Raw genomic sequence first — 18,672 nt, 5'->3', positions numbered from 1 at the left:
CCTTTGGTTTTACTCTAATATCGGGTGAAGCAGGCTAGCGGGCTAAGGTTGAGCTAACAACGCTAACGGTGAATTAGAACCAAATAGTGAGCTCTAAAAATGTCTCAAGCTACTTTTTTAATTAAACAACTCTATATTACAGTGAAACGTGTGTGTGAAACAATGAGCCATTGGTGGGTTTTACCATCCTAATTGAGTCATTCAGAACTGAATGCAGATGTTTCATGTGGTCCAGTAAAGTCAAACACGTCTCTCCTGCCTTCAGCTCTCTGGTTCTGGAGGAGGAGGCAGACTCCATGTCCCAGGACACGGATGAAACTCTTCCAGAGGAGGACCGGTTGGAGGACACCAGTGAGAAGGATGCTCTGCTGGCTTCTACGGGGACGCCTGAGGTAGAAGACAGCTTCCTGTAGCCACGTCCACAAGGACAACTGAGCCACTTTCTTAGGCTGAAAAGATGGAACCCAAGTAAACTTAAAGAAATGTAGCAACACTAAAAGACTGAGAAACAATCTTTGTTTTCACTAGGAGCTCCTTTTGAGTGGTTCTTAAATCATGCATATGGTACTCTACTTCTCACACCTTTATCCTGCCGTAATATGAATAAGGTGGCATTTCTGTACAATCAGCATAGAGACGCACTTACTGTAGTATTTCTGTTAAACTTATGAGGTCATCTGTATGTATTTTTTTTAGTATTTTAATACCTCTAATGTCTTGTAGGTTCTTTTAATTCAACAGAGGAATTATTTGAAAGCGGGTGATATTTTTTATTAACTCCAAATATCAACTTTTAATCTTTTTTTATTATTGCCACTCTGGATTTTACCAACAGCCTTATTCCTTGTAATAGAAAAATCTTCTTGTTTTTTTTTGTTGTTGTTGTTGTTGTTGTTGTTGTTGTTTTTTGGGGGGGGGGGGGGGGGTCCTGAAATGTGGGCAGACTCCCTATGCTCTGTTTTTAAAAAAGTACAGCTTGTTCTTGTATGTACACAATGTTTTTGCTATTTTCTTCTGAATTTTGAGTAGAATCTTTATTTTCCTTTTTGTACGCTTAACTCCTAGTTCTGTGCCAGATTTGCACTTTATATAGAAAAAATGTTAAATATCTAATACTCTGTGAATGATGGAAAGCTAGAGCCACTAGAATAGGGTGATCCTAGCATCACGTTTCTGTGAAGACAAGTGACTCCATGTAATAATCCTAGCAGCCTAACACTGCCTGAGCACAAGGTGGCACACACGAGTGCCTTTTGTGCTCCCAGACCTTTTGTCTCTGAAGGGCTTCCGTACTTTTGAATCCTAACAGCCTGACGCTTGTATTTTTCTGTTGCTTTGGATGATGCTCACTCACATCATGCTGCATCTATAAGTACACGGTTTCAAACAACACATGATTATTATTTTCTTTTGAATTTGGTGATGTAAAAAAGCACAAGATCACTGTGTCACAAGCTGCGGTACCAAAGTTCCTCTTAGCGTTTACAAATGTATTTTTTACATGTCCTTTTGTATGCTGTAAATATGTTAATAAATGGGTACTATCACAATATTTGGAGAAATATTTCTTAATTTCATCATATAACTTTCTAATTTGCCATATTTCTGGTTGAAACAGCTAAAAACTGTTAAATTTAACCAACTAAGAGTGAATTGATGGTGTCAGATACTCTAAAACACATCTATCCTTTTTATGTTGTCAAATCTTTTATTTTTATTTATGACTCCTGAGTCAGATTTTACTATTTTTTGCTCCCATTGCTGTTCCCACCTGTCCAATCCAACACTAAAACGAGTGATTGACATTACTCCCATTACATTCCCATTACAGTTCCATTATTCCCAATACAGTCTTGTGAGTCCTTGACCATGTCCTGTGCTTAATTAGCTCTGGTTCATTAATTTGTCAAGCATGATGAGCTGAACATCCTCCCCTACAAACCCACACAGCTGCCTCCACCCTCCACCACTTGTTGGCTGATGTCTGCTGTGTGACTTCTGCTGCAATGATCCAGTAAACAAGAAGATAAGAGAAGAAGGGCAGAGGCAACACATTAAGGGAAGAAAGGACTCCTGTGTCAGCTTCAGATGCTGGGAACTTCCAGTCCCAGGAAAATTTAGCAAATCCTCCTGCCAGACTGCAGATATCTGAAGGTGAGGATTTTCTAAATAAATATGTGCTTCTCATAATCTAAACAATCCAGCTGCAGACTGAGATGGATTTGGATTTTGCTCAAATCTGTGATGAAACTCTTCCTCAGATGGGTAAGAAAAGAGAAGTTAAAGGGGATGGAGTTGCAGCACAGCTTCTAAGATTTTCCATTTCTCTATCTAACAACACAATACGAATGAAGTGTTCCATGGCACACACACACATGCCGCTCTTCAACCTGCAGGTTTGGACTTGATCCAGGATGAAGTATCTAGCGCTGTTGCTCGGGGTCGTGGCTTCTGCTGCTTCAGGTAGGACCAGAGAAATGCAGTTCTCTTACTGACCCTAATTCAGTCTTGTTCTACTTTTTCATCTATTGTGGGGTTAAAAGGGAAATCCATATCCTGACACAAACAGTACTAAAGCATTTTGATTCAAAGCTTTAAACTTGCTTAGAGCTGAAATAGTTGCTCTTCATCACACTGACCCAGTTACACACATAATCCTTCTAAAATGTTCAAATTGGACCAAATTTCTGGAATGCGTTTTATCATATATTTTATTGAAAACATTTTTGTTTGCACTTCAGCTCAACTCTGATCATCCCATAATGTTATTCTAAGTTAAACTAAAGCATCATGTAATGTTTGATTTGAATGTGGCGGGTTGTCTGTCTCTGCTGGATCACTTTAGGAGGTATCATTTGGAGTTTAGGTCAATAGTTCATTCCGATATTTCCAATATGGATGAAGGTGACTGTTTAGGGAGTCTGGAAACGTTGAATCCTGAGATATAAAAGTTTGACCCAAGTTAGACAGAAAACTGCTGAACGCTGAATCTCAGTTCTCCTTTGAGGATTAGAAATGCATGGTCTTTAATCTTTGTACAAAAATACTTGAGTGTGCTGCTGAGAGACCACAAATTTCTTAGTAAATGAAAGACAACATTGTTCTTCATTACACACAACGTAGCTTTTTTCTAAGAGTTGGCGACTCTTTCTGTCACAGTGTAGTAGTTTAGGACCCAAAGTGCAGGCCAGAACTCCAGGAGGCAGGCCTGTAAAGTAAAAATAACTAATATATATACATATATATATATATATATATATATATATATATATATATATATATATATATATATATATATATATATATATATATATATAGGAACCAAAACCATTGATGGTACTTCCCTCACGGGTGACTAAAACTGCCTCTCTCGTTTCCATATAAATTCTTAAATGTGCCTCTTGTCTTGTTTAGGGTGTTAATCACAATGTTCTACATAGAATCGGAGTAGGAACACACTGGAAACGTTCCAGACTTAGCTAATTGATTCCCATCTGTGCAAAGCAGAAGAGAGAATAACAGAGATGATTCCTGATTTCAATAAATAGATTGATCAGTCACTGACTGGATGAGGTGGTTGAAAAACAACAACTTGAGTTTCTTAGGTGTGTTCTTGCTGTGTTGTATCTCTAATTCCATGCTGTAGTTCTTTTTTAAAACAGAGCAGTTTTGTTTACCTGTTTCCCCGCTACGTTTCGTGCGAAACGTAGCGGGGAAACAGGTAAACAAAACTGCTCTGTTTTAAAAAAGAACTACAGCATGGAAAAACTAGAATTAATTATGTTTTAAAAAAACTCATTTCTGGCAACTAAAGTAAAGCCAGTAAAGTCTTACTGATATGTTCTTGTTTTCAGTTGAATGGAGGCGTCCAGTGATCACGTTTAAATCTAGGGAAGTGGGGGGTTCTGAGGTGGTGGTCAGGGTTGGGAGCCCCCTGGATCTGAGTTGTGAGGGTGACGGACCTGTGAACTGGCACCCCAGACTACCCAAACACAAACGCTTTGTGTCCAAAAGCTCTGGGAACATCTGCACCCTAAAGGTACCACGTCCCACGGCGGAATTCACCGGAACATACACGTGTGTTTACGCTGCTGAGTCCAAGGACAGCAATCTGACCTCCTCAGTGCACGTGTTCGTGAAAGGTGAGCTGGACACTATGAAACCAAAAAGTCTTACTCTAGAATGATGTTTTTATTAGAGTTCGTGGCCTCGTCCTCTGTTAGATCCACAGCGTGTGTTCTGGACCAGCAGCACCTCCCTACGGGTGGTGAAGAAGGAGGGTGAAGCGTACATGCTGCCCTGCTTGCTAACCGACCCCTCAGCCACCAATCTGAGCCTCCGGATGGACAACGGGACCTCCGTCCCCGCAGGGATGAACTTCACCATCAACAGGCATCGTGGCGTCTTCATCCACAGCCTCAATCCCAGTTTTAATGCTGACTACGTCTGCACAGCCAGGGTCAATGGCGTAGAAAGGACCTCCAAGGCTTTTTCCATCAACGTCATCCAGAGTGAGAACACTCAGCTGAGAAACCCCCCATGTACCTTTCAACACTCTTTACTTGCATTTCCTCTTAAACGTTTTCTCCTTGCTCTAGAGCTTCGTAGTCCTCCCTATGTCTACTTGGAGACAGAGGAGTATGTGCGAATAGTTGGGGAAAAACTCAAGGTTGTCTGCAAAACACACAATCCCAACTTCAACTATAACGTGACTTGGAAATATTCCACCAAATCGGTCAGTGTGAGACATGCCTTGGTGTGACTGGGCAGTTTTCTGGACACGGACTCAGATGTGATCTCTTGTCCTTAGAAACCAACAATAGAGGAGATGGTTCGTTCCAGTGGAGAGAATCGCCTGGACATTCAGAGCATCTTGACCATTCCTGCTGTGGACCTCGCAGACACAGGAAACATCTCCTGCGTCGGTACCAATGAAGCCGGAGAGAACAGCACCACGACGTACCTGCTGGTTGTGGGTGAGCCATGAAACAACAGACATGCCTATGTGGTGTTTGGAATTGATCGTTATAAATCAGGATCAACTTAATTTTGTGTGTTTCAATCAGACAAGCCCTACATCAGACTGTCGCCCCAACTCTCACCCAGACTGGCACAGCAGGGTTCTTTGATCGAGGTGAATGTGGGCGAAGATCTAGAGCTGAACGTGCTGATTGAAGCCTACCCTCAAATTGTCGAGCACAGATGGTTCACACCGACATCTCCCAACACTTCCACTCAGGAGCACAAGTTCATCCGATACAACAACAGGTGCAGTAGCAACATAAAGCTCAGAGACTGAGGTAGACCGCCTTTCAGACCAGTGGTGTCCAATCCAGGTTATTGACAGCCACTATCCTGAGTGTTTTAGGTGTTTCTCTGCACTCCTGAGTTGAGCAGAAAGGTCATTTACAGGTTTCTGTAGACACTTAAAAACAACATTCAACTCCTCTACCACAATCGTGTGTGTTACTGTAGAAAAACCCAAAAGCAAGCAGGATAGCAGCCCCCAAGGAGTAGGACTGGACATTATTGTGTCCAAATGAGGAAGTTGCTGAAAAATGCTGTCAGTGCATCTTGCCAGAATTTGACCAGGAACTTCAAGGTCATCATATCTCTGTCAGGTCATAAAACTCCAACAGGGGAAGAGTTTTTTCTATTTTTACTGGCTGGTGATACATAGAAACTGTCTGAATTCTAACCACAGAATTAGTCACTTCTTCAATAAATATTCCTTTTATTCTCAAATGATTGTTGTTTTGAATTTTGGGGGGTATTTTATTTACATAGATACCGTGCAAGCCTGCAGCTGAAGAGAATGAACATTCAGGAGCAAGGCCAGTACACGTTCTACGCCAGAAGCAACTTGGTCAACGCATCCATCAAGTTTCAAGTTCAAATGTATCGTAAGTGACAGAAATCAAAGCAAGTGTTGCTAATAATATCAACGCTGTAAAACCTGAAAGAGTATGTTTGCTTCTATTTTTTATTGCTATGCAACAGAGAGACCTGTTGCAGTGGTGCGATGGGAGAATGTCACCACTCTGACTTGCACCTCATTCGGCTATCCTGCTCCGAGAATCATCTGGTATCAGTGTCTAGGAATACGGCCCACGTAAGAACCGTTTAATGTAAAATGTAATAAATTGGCCATAAAAATCACCCAAAACATCACAAATTAGGAGCAAATAAGATCTTGTTCCTGTGTTTTGGGGTGATGACACAGGTGCAATGAGAGCACCTCCGGGTTGCAGTTGGCAGTCCCCCTCCAGGCTCTTACTGTGGAGGTCCAGAGGGAGGAGAACGGAGCTGTGGAAGTGGAGAGCGTCCTCAGAGTGGGACCGTCCACCCAGAGGATGACTGTGGAGTGTGTGGCTTTCAATTTGGTTGGCATCAGCAGAGACACTTTTTCCATGGAGGTTTCTGGTGAGTGTTTGTTATTTTGATTGGTTATCATACAGTTGAAATGAGTCAAAGCACCAATGAAGGTTTTTATCTGACTGGACAGATGAACTTTTAACCACCACCCTGAGCGGAGTAGCGGCAATCATGGCAATCCTCCTGGTGCTGCTGGTTTTTCTGCTTTACAAATATAAACAGGTACATTTAAATCCTAACAGCGAATCTAGTACAGGATCACTAGTTCAGTAGCAGGTCTTTTTGATCGCTCTGTTTGATTTTGTTTTTCAGAAGCCCAGGTATGAAATCCGTTGGAAGATTATTGAAATGAGTAGTGGAAACAACTACACCTTCATTGACCCCACCCAGCTGCCCTACAACGAGAAGTGGGAGTTCCCCAGAGACAAACTCAAACTAGGTTCAAGCTGCTAAACCCTTATTACAGATCAAACTGTTTCTATGGATTCCATTTGAAATGTCTGCACTCTGAACAGGAAAGATCCTGGGTGCGGGTGCATTCGGAAAAGTGGTTGAAGCAACAGCATATGGTCTTGGGAAAGAGGACAACGCCGTGCGTGTGGCTGTGAAAATGTTAAAAGGTGAAATCTGCTATTTATTACAAATATTTTTTGCCTAAGAAAACCATTCTAAAATATTTAATACCTTAAAGGCCAAGTTCACAGGAAAACCGTTTTCTTACTTGTTGCTTCGGAAATATGATCGGTCACTCTGAGTTGAACATGAAGGTTTTACGCGAAAATAGTCTTCTACCCCTAACTCCTGCACTAGCTGCCAAGAGAAAATAGACGTGGAAATGCTTGGATCTGAAAAGCTAGAGATATTAACATGTCATGGTGTCAAATTAGCATTCATGGACTAACCCAACTTGGCTTGAAACGGTGAAAGTTGTTGTTGATTTAGCATCGAGAACAGAGCACGTCTCGATTAGTAGAAGCTAACCGATAGCATTAGCAACCCCACAGCACGGCAGAAATCCATCAGGCTTGTGTTATTTGTGGAGACAAAACATTGAAGTTGCTTTTAGTCAATAAAGATGAGATGTTCGAATTTCAGGAAATAACCCAAAACCTGTTGTCTGAAGCTCATCTCTGATCTGGCTCATTTTGACCTCCTAAAACTGGAGGTTGACTCAAGGCATCCATTTCATTACAGACCACTGCAGATGTGCTAAAAAAAAATGAGTGAATTTGGTCTTTAAAACAAAAGGCCCAACAGCGTGAGATGTTTTTATTTTTTATATTTATTTGATTTCATTTTTTTGCGTGAGATGTTTTTAAAAAGTTAGAGCTTATCTCAGTTTTTCATGTTTACTGATAGATGACAGTTTGAATGTCTTGTGTTTTTGCAGCCAGCGCCCATTCAGATGAGAGGGAGGCTCTGATGTCAGAGCTGAAGATCCTGAGCCATTTGGGGCACCACAAAAATATCGTCAACCTGCTCGGTGCTTGCACATATGGAGGTCAGACAGCAAAAACGTGTTTACTAAACTTCACTTAACCATGCTAAATCAGGCATTGGTAAGCGATTTGCGCCAAAACTCGTCTGAGGAGCTGAAACATGCTGTGTTTCCTCATCAGGACCTGTGCTCGTGATCACTGAGTACTGCAGCCTTGGTGACCTCCTGAACTTCCTTCGTCAGAAGGCAGAGACGTTCGTCAATTCTGTCATGAATCTTCCTGATGTCAGGAAGAACTCAGACTACAAGAACATCTGCAGTCAGAGGCAGTTCATCAGAAGGTATGTTACCAAACACGCTGCCAGATAATAAGTGAGAAATATTTACAGATTTTTTTATGTTTTGTTGTTGTTGTTGTTGTTGTTTAACAGTGACAGTGGGATCTCTAGTGCAGCTTCAAGCACTTACTTGGAAATGAGGCCAAGCCAGGTGCCAAATACGGAACCATTTCTTGGTAAACTCATCACCATAGATTTTACAAATATGAAATCATGTTTTCCTTCTCGACCCCTCGTCATTTTCTCTGTTTTGATCTGAAGAGTGTGACTATGAGGAAACTGGTGACTGGCTGCTGGATATTGAGGACTTGCTGAGATTCTCCCTTCAAGTAGCTCAGGGCCTTGACTTCTTGGCTGCCAGAAATGTAAGGACTTCTTTTTTCTGAGAGAACATTGAAACTCACGTTTTACTCCCAGTTCAGCACTTTTCTCAGCTCTCATGCTGTCCGAACATGTGCTATACAAGTAAAACAGAATGGAATGGAGTCTACATTACAATATACCGCTGTGGTATTAAATTAAAAGAGCTGCTTTCTTATTTCTTGAAAGTGAAAAATGATTACCAGAACACAGACATTTGTATGAAAATACACACTGTCACTGTGTCCATGTTCAGTGTATTCACAGAGATGTTGCTGCCAGAAATGTCCTGCTGACCAGCCAGCGAGAGGCGAAGATATGTGACTTTGGCTTGGCACGGGACATCATGAATGACTCCAACTATGTTGTGAAGGGCAATGTAAGAGCTCCAGCTAATCAAAGCCACATTATTCCTGTAATATGAGCCGATGGTGAAGTGAGGGCTTTGTGCTTGTTTGAAGGCCCGGTTGCCAGTGAAGTGGATGGCACCAGAGAGCATCTTTGACTGCATATACACCGTCCAGAGTGACGTCTGGTCTTATGGCATCCTCCTATGGGAGATTTTCTCTCTAGGTTAGAATAATTCCAAAGCTTTTTTTGTTATTATTTTTAGTTTATCTGCAAATTATATATATATATTTTTTTTCCACCAGGCCAGAGTCCATATCCGAGCATGGCTGTAGACACAAGGTTCTACAAGATGATAAAGCATGGCTATCAAATGTCTCAACCTGGCTTTGCTTCGCTGGAAATGTAAGCTTTACATCTTACAGTTTTTCTCAGTCGCTTTGGTGCGTTTCTCAGAACACTATTAACATTTGCACAGCAGTTAGTGCATTTCTCAAAACAATTAGTGCAAACTGCAAAACCTAGTGGATAGCCTGCAAAAGCATGTCACATGCTCAAAATTGATAATCCATTCCTCAAAAGCAAGTATTCATGTCAATGAAACTGTCAGTGCCATCAAAATGAAAAGTCTTGACACCATCTTTATGAACAAGATAGTCAAATGGCTTTGTCATGTTTTCACTATGACAGTTTATAATTTCAGTGTTTTCCATTGCAAGAATATTTGGTGACACCAGAAAATGCTCAAGACAGCACTATGCCCTACTTGTACAGCCATTTGAAATGTGCAGTAAAGTTACTGTAGATGTTATGGGAGTTTTGGGAGTAACTGAGACACTGAATACTTACGTTTTACATTTTTACTGTATAGAAGTGTTTGTAATTCTACAGCATTGTGCAAAAGAAAAATATGCTACAGTCACTTGTTTACTGTAGAATACATGTAAACAAAAAATCACCCTTTTGGTAGAGCTGTGCACAAATGTGAACAATATACAGTACATGTAACAGTACATACAGTATTGCACAGTACTGTAACATACAGGTACAGTAAATCATTCTGGCACATCCAGACGTTCCTGTCTGTCTGGCCACATATTTTCATCTACATCACAATGGATGTCGTCCCTCGCAATGCAGCGAGGAAAGTATCTCCTGGAGTGGCGAATCCATCCTCTGCAGGACTCTGCTGTGATGTTGTCACATGCTGCATCCATGGCTGCTAGCAGGGCCATTTACTCATGTGGATGTTGGTCATACAGTACTGTAAACTTTCCACCTCCAGGCAGAGAAAAACTCCTCTATTGGATTACACCTCCTCATGAGTGACAGATGAAACTCACCTGTGATCAATTGTTCAATTTAGGAGACATTTCCAGAATAAAATGATAAAGAAAGGTATAGAATTTGCTTGACAGATGGCTGATATTTGACATTTGATAACTAGTTCAACAATTTTGTGTGTATTGACTCAAGCAATGAAAGTAAGACTATTAGTTTTATTGAGAGTGACTATTCAGCATCCATAAGTATAATTCATTTTGACTGACATGACATAAGCAAATGGAAATGTCAAAAAACAGCAGAGAAATGTATGAAAGCAACTGATACATGTCCAAAATCATTTGCAGTTGGTTCAGAGAAAGGAGAAATTGCTACTATGATGTGCACAAATGACTAAATGTTGTGGAGGTTGAACTAATAGTTATGAGAATTTTAATTCTGATCTGAGAAACGCACCAAAGCGACTGAGAAAAACTGTAACAACAGAACTCTATGGTATGTGTGTGTGCACGTGTGTGTGTGTGTGTGTGTGTGTGTGTGTGTGTGTGTGTGTGTGTGTGTGTGTGTGTGTGTGTGTGTGTGTGTGTGTGTGTGTGTGTGTGTGTGTGTGTGTGTGTGTGTGCGCGATTGATAGATAGATGATAGATAGATAGATAGATAGATAGATAGATAGATAGATAGATAGATAGATAAATAGATAGATAGATAGATAGATAGATAGATAGATAGATAGATAGATAGATAGATAGATAGATAGATAGATAGATAGATAGATAGATAGATAGATAGATAGATAGATAGATAGATAGATAGATAGATAGATAGATAGATAGATAGATAGATAGATAGATAGATAGATAGATAGATAGATAGATAGATAGATAGATAGATAGATAGATAGATAGATAGATAGATAGATAGATAGATAGATAGATAGATAGATAGATAGATATAGATTTAATTCCCATCTCACCCTCCCCAGATGGTCTCATCCTTCTGAGCTCAGGTCCTCTACCAGAGGCCTAGGATCTTGAAGGTTCTGCAGTATCTTATCTGTTCCTAGAACTGCACTTTTCTGGACTGACATGTCTGATGTTCTTCCTGGGATTTGCGTTAGCTACTCCTCCAGTTTGGGGGTTACTGCCCCGATGACCACGGGCACCACACGGGATGTCTTCACTCTCCAGGCTTTCTCAAGTTCTTCTTTGAGGCCCTGGTACTTCTCTAGTTTCTCGTGTCCCTTTTTCCTCATGTTGCCATCACTTGGTATTGCCAAATTACTCACGACGGCTGTCCTCTGTTGTTTGTCCACCACCACAATGTCTAGTTCACCATCACCATTTTGTCAGTCTGGATCTGAAAGTCCCACAGGAGCTTTGCTCTCTCCAACACCTATCTCCTGCTTTAGCTTCTGATAGAAAATAGACGGTGAAACTCTGGGATTTTAAAATCCTCACAGATCTACGTCACATTGTGAATTTGCGTTCATAGACTCACCAATCTCAACTCACGATGGGGAAGGCTGTTGTTGTTGTTATTTAATTGTCTGCAGCAATGGATGTCTCGGCTAGTAGAAGCTAACTGTTAGCATTAGCAACACCACCACATGGCAGAAGATCCTCCTGGCTTGTGTCATTTGTGGAGATAAAACATGTTGCAAGTCAGTGGAATCACGTTGCTGTTATCCAATCAGGGAAGAGATTTTTAAATATCAGGAAATAAGACTCCAGAACCCGCCGTCTGAAGCTCAGCTGTGATGTGGGCAACTTTTAGGTCAGAGAAATGGTGCACCGGTATTTTCTGTCCCCCGAGAACGACTTACAAGGCATTCTTCCTACTAGAGACCACTGCAAACGTATGGATAAATAAGTGAACTACGTCTTTAAAAGATGTAAATCAGCACTGTGAAAAGTTTAATGAAACCACGCTGATGTTAGTTTAAGGTTTTAAATATGACAGATTTTCATCCTGGCTCCGCAGAGCTTTAATGTTTCACCGAGTTATGATTGTTCTAAAAGATTCAGACAGTGCTCATTATTATGCTGATGGAAATTTTGTGGATTTTTTTTTTGGCATTCTATTTTACAGTGTTTTATTGTGAAAAGGGTCACCAGGATGTTGTACTACTACTGTTGTGGTACTTTATCTTTAGGCTTCACTTTCCATAACATTATTTAAACTTCAGAAGATTTCCCATGCCATAAAAATTTGTAATTAAACATCTGGAAGAGTTAAATGTCTGCAACCCCAGCTCCAGCTATAGAAACTTGTATTGTTTGAGTTTAGCGGCTTTGTCAAGTGACTATCAGCAGGTTTGTTACAAATAGTTCATACGTAATTGTTGCCTTCAGGGACTCAGCTAATTAGCCTGTTACCAGTAGTAATAGTAGAGCTGCTTACGTTGTAGGATGCAGTGTATTTTAGATGATGACATTTAAAGCTGGTGAATAATCATTTTGTTGACTTTAACGAGAAATGAGTCAGTGTTCAAACGTTTTATGATCAAACAAAAACACCAATTTTTTCCCGCTGCCTTTGGCCATATCTGACTTCTAAAAATGACTTTTACATGAGATGATCCTGACACGCTTCCAGTTTTTCAGATTTTAATTATCTTACTTTGAGTGATTTCTCAAATCTCAAGAACAAAATTCAAATCAAAAGGTGATAAAACAAAGTGTTCTTAACGGGCCACGGCGTCTGTGAGTGCTGAAAGCGGCCGTCGCACCACCCAGAGTTGCATGTGGTGGAAATGGATGGGCCTGCGCCTGAGTCAGGGCCAAATCATCTGTCGTCCTGCTGTGAGTCAGGCCTTAGTTCTGCCTGTAAGCCACATGATCTCCAAGCAGGGCAGCCATGTAACTGCTATTTCACGCAGGCCAAAAGACACTTGAGGGCCAGCATTCCTTGTGAACCAGCATCTCTCATCTGACTGCGTCACCACCTCCAAAAAAGCCTTGTCTGATTTGGTTTTTATGAAGTTTGCTGATTATATCCTCACACAGTTCAAACTAAATGCAAAGTTCATCATTTATTGTTCCAGGTATACCATCATGAGGATGTGCTGGAATCTGGAGCCCACGAAGCGTCCCACGTTTCAAAAAATTAGTCAGATGATAGAGAAACTGCTGGGAGACCAACTTGAGGAGGAGCAGGTGGGTTAATATAACCGAGTTTTTGACTCTGGTTTCATCAAAGCTGAGCTGCTGAATAGAATGTGCTTCACTGGACAAGATATCCTGGGGAAACGGTGGTTTCTTTTGTTTAACCCTCTGGAGGCAGGTGTTGCAGATTTGCAATGTTAAAACCTACCTACCTGTTACTCCACATACGTATTTCATGAGCATGCATTACCTCAGAAGTACCCCTGAAGGACTTAGTTGTTCGTCCTTTTATCAGAACTTATTCTGAGCCTGAGAGGGTTAATCCTCCCCTAGAGACATCTAACTTAGCTGTGTGGACTAATCAATTTAACACATTTTACTATGTTTTAAAATAGTTACCAAATAGTGTCTAAGATAAAAGTTGAATTTTGTTGTTTATGAAAACTTCTCTGAACCATAAACAGAACATTAAGGCTTGTTGCACACACCAGACTACTGCATTCAGTTGAAACAAACTTCCTGTTGATATATCACCCATCTCAACCATCAGGTAGTGTACCAGAACGTGCAGCAGGAGCTAACAGAGGAAGACGTGCATGACCAATCCAAGTGCTGTGACCAGGCGGAAGAGCAGCAACTGCTGATGAAGACCAACAACAAATATCAGTTTTGCTGAAAGCCCTGAAACAACCCTTCGTTTATGAGTCAACACACAGAAATTAGGAGAGTGAGAAAAGGCTGAAGCTTGTGGTCGAAGAGCGTTGCAGAGCCCTGAGCTGAGCTGTCGCCCTGTCTGCTATTTTTCCCCGGCTGTCCAGACAGACTAGCGACGGCAGCAAAGCATGTGACTCCCTTCTGTGACTAGGACATCGCCACATCGACCCCGACTGCAGACACGAAAGAAGGAACTACACGGTCATTCTTATTTTAGACCAGATCTCTGCAGACTGATCATTAGTTCCTCTCCTAGCTCATGAGGGCCCTCTTTTCTCGTTATGTTATATAAAACATTGTATGTTTATCACAGCTTTTACTGTTATTTTTTATTGCTGCCTCATGAGGGTGTTATTTTGTGGACGTTTAAGTCAGTTTTGTCAGCAGGATCACTTCCTTTTTTAATCCTTTTATTGCATGCATAGTTAGAGGAAGCAGCTCCATAGTCAAAGAGAATTAAAACCACTTGATCCATTATTCGCCCTGTTCACGTCAGCTTTTGTTCTCTGACCTGTGAGTGAGCATCTGAAGTGCAACTGTAAGCATGTCAAAGCAAATGATGTGAGAAAGAAAAGACTGGTTGTGTTGCTCCGCTCCAGTGGAATCAGTTTTAACGTACAACACCCCACTGTGACTGGTTTTCTTTTGTTGTTGTTGTTTTTTGGTTTTGCAGCATGTGATTGTTTCGCTTCTATCTCATTAATTACTGGTGTTCAGCGTGATTTGTGGAACATGGCAAATCAGTGGATTCTAGACCGCATGAACGAACAATGTGAACGTTTTCTTTGTTTCCGAGGCACAGTTTAGTCCTCTCGTTTCCTGTAGCGTTATTTAGACGAGTGTAGCCGTCAGCCTTCACTGCCAACAGATTCTAGAGCGATGTATAAGCTATGAGAGAGATTCAGATGTCCAGCACTTCGTGTGTGTGTTGGTGTGTCTGGAGTGTACATATATACATATAATCAAGAATTATTATTTTCACTGAAAGGTTGTAGATTGTACTACATGAGTATTTACTGTGTTTTTGTTCTAAAAGCAGCAAATAAAATCGTTGAAAAAGCTTTGCCGTTAAACGTTTAGAGTTTAAACTTTTCTGCTCCACAAAATATTTGTCTTTGGTGCGTCTCTCTGACCTGACAGAAACCAAGTGGCTCTTCCCTCCCCACTTCCTGTTTTCTGTTCGATATTCATCCAATCTGCATTTTCTCTGGAACATTTCCCACATTATGTGTGAATATTGCATAACTCTTGAGATATCTGTAGGGAAGTATTCACATGGTTTTAGATTTAAATGCTTTGTTCTCTCTTCCGTTATGAAGTTTGAACTGAACTGAAATGACTTTACAGAAAAAGTGGTTATGTTATTTTCTGATGACGATATTTTAATGTTAGTTAATCAGACGGGGTTTGACTGAGATGAACCGCTTCTGTCAGCTGGCATATGAAACTGTTTTCTGACCTGACTCCAAAATAATCAAAACAGATTATAACTATAATCACCTCTGGAATCCCTCCCTGGGCTGCCACCTTGCCGTGGTGGAGGGGTTTGAGTGTCCCAATGATCGTAGCAGCTAAGTTGTCTGAGGCTTTATGCCACTGGTAGGGTCACCCATGGAAAACAGGTCCTAGGTGAGGGATCAGACAAAGAGCAGCCCGAAGACCTCTTATGATGATTTATATAAATGGAAACCGTGTTCTCTCGCCCGGACGTGGGTCACCAGGGCCCCCCCTCTGAAGCCAGGCCTGGAGATGGGGCACATTGGCGAGCGCCTGGTGGCCGGGCTTTCACCCACGGAGCCCGGCCGGGCACAGCCCGAAGAGGAAACGTGGTTCCCCCTTCCCATGGGCTCACCACTCGTGGGAGGGGCCAAAGGGGTTGGGTGCAGTGTGTGACGGGTGGTAGTCGAGGGCGGGGACCTTGGCGGTCTGATCCTCGTTTACAGAAGCTGGCTCTTTGTACAAGCAATGTCACCTCTCTGTTGGGGGAGGAGCCTGAGTTGGTGTGTGAGGTTGAGAGGTTTCGACTAGATATAGTCGGACTCACCTCAACGCATGGCTCTGGCTCTGGAACCAGTTTCCCTGAGAGGGGTTGGACTTTCTACCACTCTGGAGTTGCTCCCACTGAGAGGTGCCGAGCAGGGGTGGGCATACTGGTTGCCCCCCATCTTGGTGCCTGTACGTTGGGGTTTACCCCAGGGAATGAGAGGGTAGCCCCCCTCCGCCTACGTGTGGGGGGACAGGTTCTGACTGTGGTCTGTGTTTATTTACCAAACTGCAGTTCAGACTACCCACCCTTTTTGGAGACCTTGGAGGGGGTGCCAGAAAACGCTCCTTCCGGTGACTCCCTCGTTCTGCTGGGGGACTTTAACGCTCACGTGGGCAATGACAGTGAGGCCTGGAGAGGTGTGGTTGGGAGGAACGACCCCCTGATCTGAATCCGAGTGGTGTTTTGTTATTGGACAGTCATGGATTGTCCATAATGAACACCATGTTCAGACATAAAGGTGTCCATATGAGCTCTTGGCACCAGGATACCTTAGGTCGCAGCTAGATGATCGACTTTGTTGTTGTTTCATCTGACCTGCGGCCGCATGTCTTGGACACTCGATTGAAGAGAGGTGCGGAGCTGTTAACTGATCACTACCTGGTGGTGAGTTGGCTCAGATGGTGGGGGAGGATGTCGGTCAGACCAGGCAGGCCCAAACGTATCGCGAGGGTCTGCTGGGAATGTCTGGCAGAGTCTCCTGTCAAAAGGAGCTTCAATTCCCCTCTGTTCACCCCTCTGTTCATTGAGCTCCACTGGCTACCGCTAGCAGCATGCATCAAATTCAAATTGCTAACACTAGCATACAAAGTCCGAGACGGCACGGCTCCCATCTACCTGAATCCTCTTGCAAAGGCTTACGTCTCGGCCCGGCCGCTCCGGTCATCACAGGATTGTCGGCTGGCAGTGCCTACACCACGCTCAGGACAATCCAGACTTTTCTCATGCATCGTTCCACAAATGTGGAATGACCTTCCAAGCACTACCAGAACTGCGGCTTCCTTTTCTATTTTCAAGAAACTCCTGAAGACCCTGCTCTTCAGAGAGCATCTTCTTAACTAGCACCTTGCCTGCACCCGTTCCCCCCTCTCTACTGTCCACTCCTTGTTCCCTCCTCTCCATGACTGATGTCAATGTTGTTGCTGTTATTGTTGTTGTTAGCCTCAAGGGCAAAATGCCGATTATCACTTGTAAGTCGCTTTGGACAAAAGCGTCTGCTAAATACATAAACATAATTCCCACCTCCGACAGAACTTCCAAAATGTTCCGAGGAAGGAGGGGGACATTTAGTCTGAATGGACCCTGTTCCGTGCCTCCATTGTTGAGGCGGACAACCAGAGCTGTGGTCGCAGGATCGTTGGTGCCTGTTGTGCAACCCCCTAACCCGCTGGTGGACACCGGCGGTTAGGGATACTGTCAAGCTGGAGAAAGAGTCCTATCAGGCCTTTCTGGCCTGTGGGACTCCAGAGGCAGCTGACGGGTACCAGTAGTCCAAGCAGAATGCGGCTCAGGTGATTGCCGAGGCAAAAACACGGGCATGGGAGGAGTTGGGTGAGACCATGGAGAAGGACTTCCATACAGCTTTGAGGAGATTCTGGTCCACCATCCGGCGCCTCAGGGTGGAAAAGCAGTGTGCTACCAACACTATCTATAGTAGGACAGTGTGCTGCTGACCTCTACTCAGGACATTGTGAATCGGTGGGCAGAATACTTCAAAGACCTCCTCAATCCCACCAACACGTCTTCCATTGAGGAAGCAGAGTCTGGGGACTTTGGGTTGGCCTCTCAAATCTCTGGTGCTGAGGTCACTGAGGTGGTTAAAAAGCTCCTCTGTGGCAAGGCTCCAGGGGTGGATGAGATCCGCCCGGAGTTCCTTAAGGCTCTAGATGTTGTGGGGCTGTGTTGGCTGACGTGGCTCTGCAATATTGCGTAGACATCGGGGGCAGTCCCACTGGACTGGCAGACCTGAGTGGTGGTCCCCTTATTTAAAAAGGGGGACTACAGGGTGTGTTCCAACCACAGGGGGATCACACTCCTGAGCCTTCCTGGTAAGGTCTATTCATGGGTTCTGGAGAGGAGGGTCCGTTGGATTGTTGAACCTCAGATTCAGGAGGAGCAATGTGGTTTTCGTCCTGGCCGTGGAACACTGGACCAGCTCTATACCCTTAGGGGGATACTGGAGGGTGTGTGGGAATTTTCCCAACCAGTCTACATGTGTTTTGTGGATTTGGAGAAGGCGACCCTCGGGAAGCCCTGTGGGGGGTACTGTGGGAGTATGGGGTACCAGGCCCTCTGATACGGGCTGTTAGGTCCCTGTATGACCAGTGTCAGAGCTTGGTCCGCATTGCCAGCAGTAAGTCGGGCTTGTTCCCAGTGAGAATTGGACTCCGCCAAGGCTGGCCTTTGTCACCGATTATGTTCATTGCCTTTATGGGCAGGATTTCTAGGCGCAGCCAAGGTTTGGAGGGCATCCATTTTGGTGGCCTGAGGATCAGGTCTCTGCTTTTTGCAGATGATGTGGGTTAGGGTTAGGGCATTAATAAACCATTAAATAAAGTGTTAACAACTGCTTTTATGCATTTGTAACGTGAGGAAATATGGGTTTTCTGTCACAATGGTGGTGTTGGACTCAGCTGTGTCAAAGCTGGGTCGCTGAGAACTTTCACC

The 18,672-nt window shown here is 43.1% G+C and overlaps 2 protein-coding genes across 2 annotated transcripts in view; both read left to right on the top strand.

The window, feature by feature from the left end:
* Positions 1 to 643, top strand: part of pdgfrb (platelet-derived growth factor receptor, beta polypeptide) — a 39,472-nt gene extending 38,829 nt beyond the window's left edge. The window contains exon 23 of the mRNA XM_015944307.3: positions 266 to 643. Coding sequence (XP_015799793.3) covers positions 266 to 413 — 148 coding nt within the window. The 3' untranslated portion in view covers positions 414 to 643. The remainder of the gene's footprint in view (positions 1 to 265) is intronic.
* A 1,378-nt stretch (positions 644 to 2,021) lies between these two features.
* On the top strand, positions 2,022 to 14,109 carry csf1ra (colony stimulating factor 1 receptor, a). The gene is made up of 22 exons (XM_015944319.3): positions 2,022 to 2,154; positions 2,397 to 2,463; positions 3,855 to 4,142; positions 4,224 to 4,511; positions 4,599 to 4,735; positions 4,811 to 4,976; positions 5,067 to 5,268; positions 5,788 to 5,903; positions 6,001 to 6,112; positions 6,224 to 6,423; positions 6,506 to 6,597; positions 6,688 to 6,814; positions 6,891 to 6,995; positions 7,766 to 7,876; positions 7,995 to 8,154; positions 8,245 to 8,327; positions 8,413 to 8,516; positions 8,768 to 8,890; positions 8,973 to 9,084; positions 9,165 to 9,264; positions 13,187 to 13,298; positions 13,798 to 14,109. The coding sequence occupies exons 2-22, from the start codon at positions 2,415 to 2,417 to the stop codon at positions 13,921 to 13,923; spliced, it is 2,913 nt and encodes a 970-aa protein (XP_015799805.3). The 5' UTR covers positions 2,022 to 2,154; positions 2,397 to 2,414; the 3' UTR covers positions 13,924 to 14,109.
* The last annotated feature ends 4,563 nt before the right edge of the window (positions 14,110 to 18,672 follow it).

The sequence above is a fragment of the Nothobranchius furzeri genome, chromosome 1 (assembly GCF_043380555.1).
Source record: "Nothobranchius furzeri strain GRZ-AD chromosome 1, NfurGRZ-RIMD1, whole genome shotgun sequence".
In the NCBI taxonomy this organism is placed as follows: Eukaryota; Metazoa; Chordata; class Actinopteri; order Cyprinodontiformes; family Nothobranchiidae; genus Nothobranchius; species Nothobranchius furzeri.
Note: the sequence above shows the minus strand (reverse complement) of the source record. Positions and strands in the feature narration are given on the sequence as shown.

What these genes read in the sequence shown, in the direction of transcription:
- csf1ra (XM_015944319.3), top strand. Translation starts at nt 2,415, where the DNA reads ATGAAGTATCTAGCGCTGTTGCTCGGGGTCGTGGCTTCTGCTGCTTCA. An exon ending in GGAAATATTCCACCAAATCG is followed by an intron (nt 4,736 to 4,810) that starts GTCAGTGTGAGA and finishes TCTTGTCCTTAG; the next exon opens with AAACCAACAATAGAGGAGAT. An exon ending in ACTTCTTGGCTGCCAGAAAT is followed by an intron (nt 8,517 to 8,767) that starts GTAAGGACTTCT and finishes GTCCATGTTCAG; the next exon opens with TGTATTCACAGAGATGTTGC.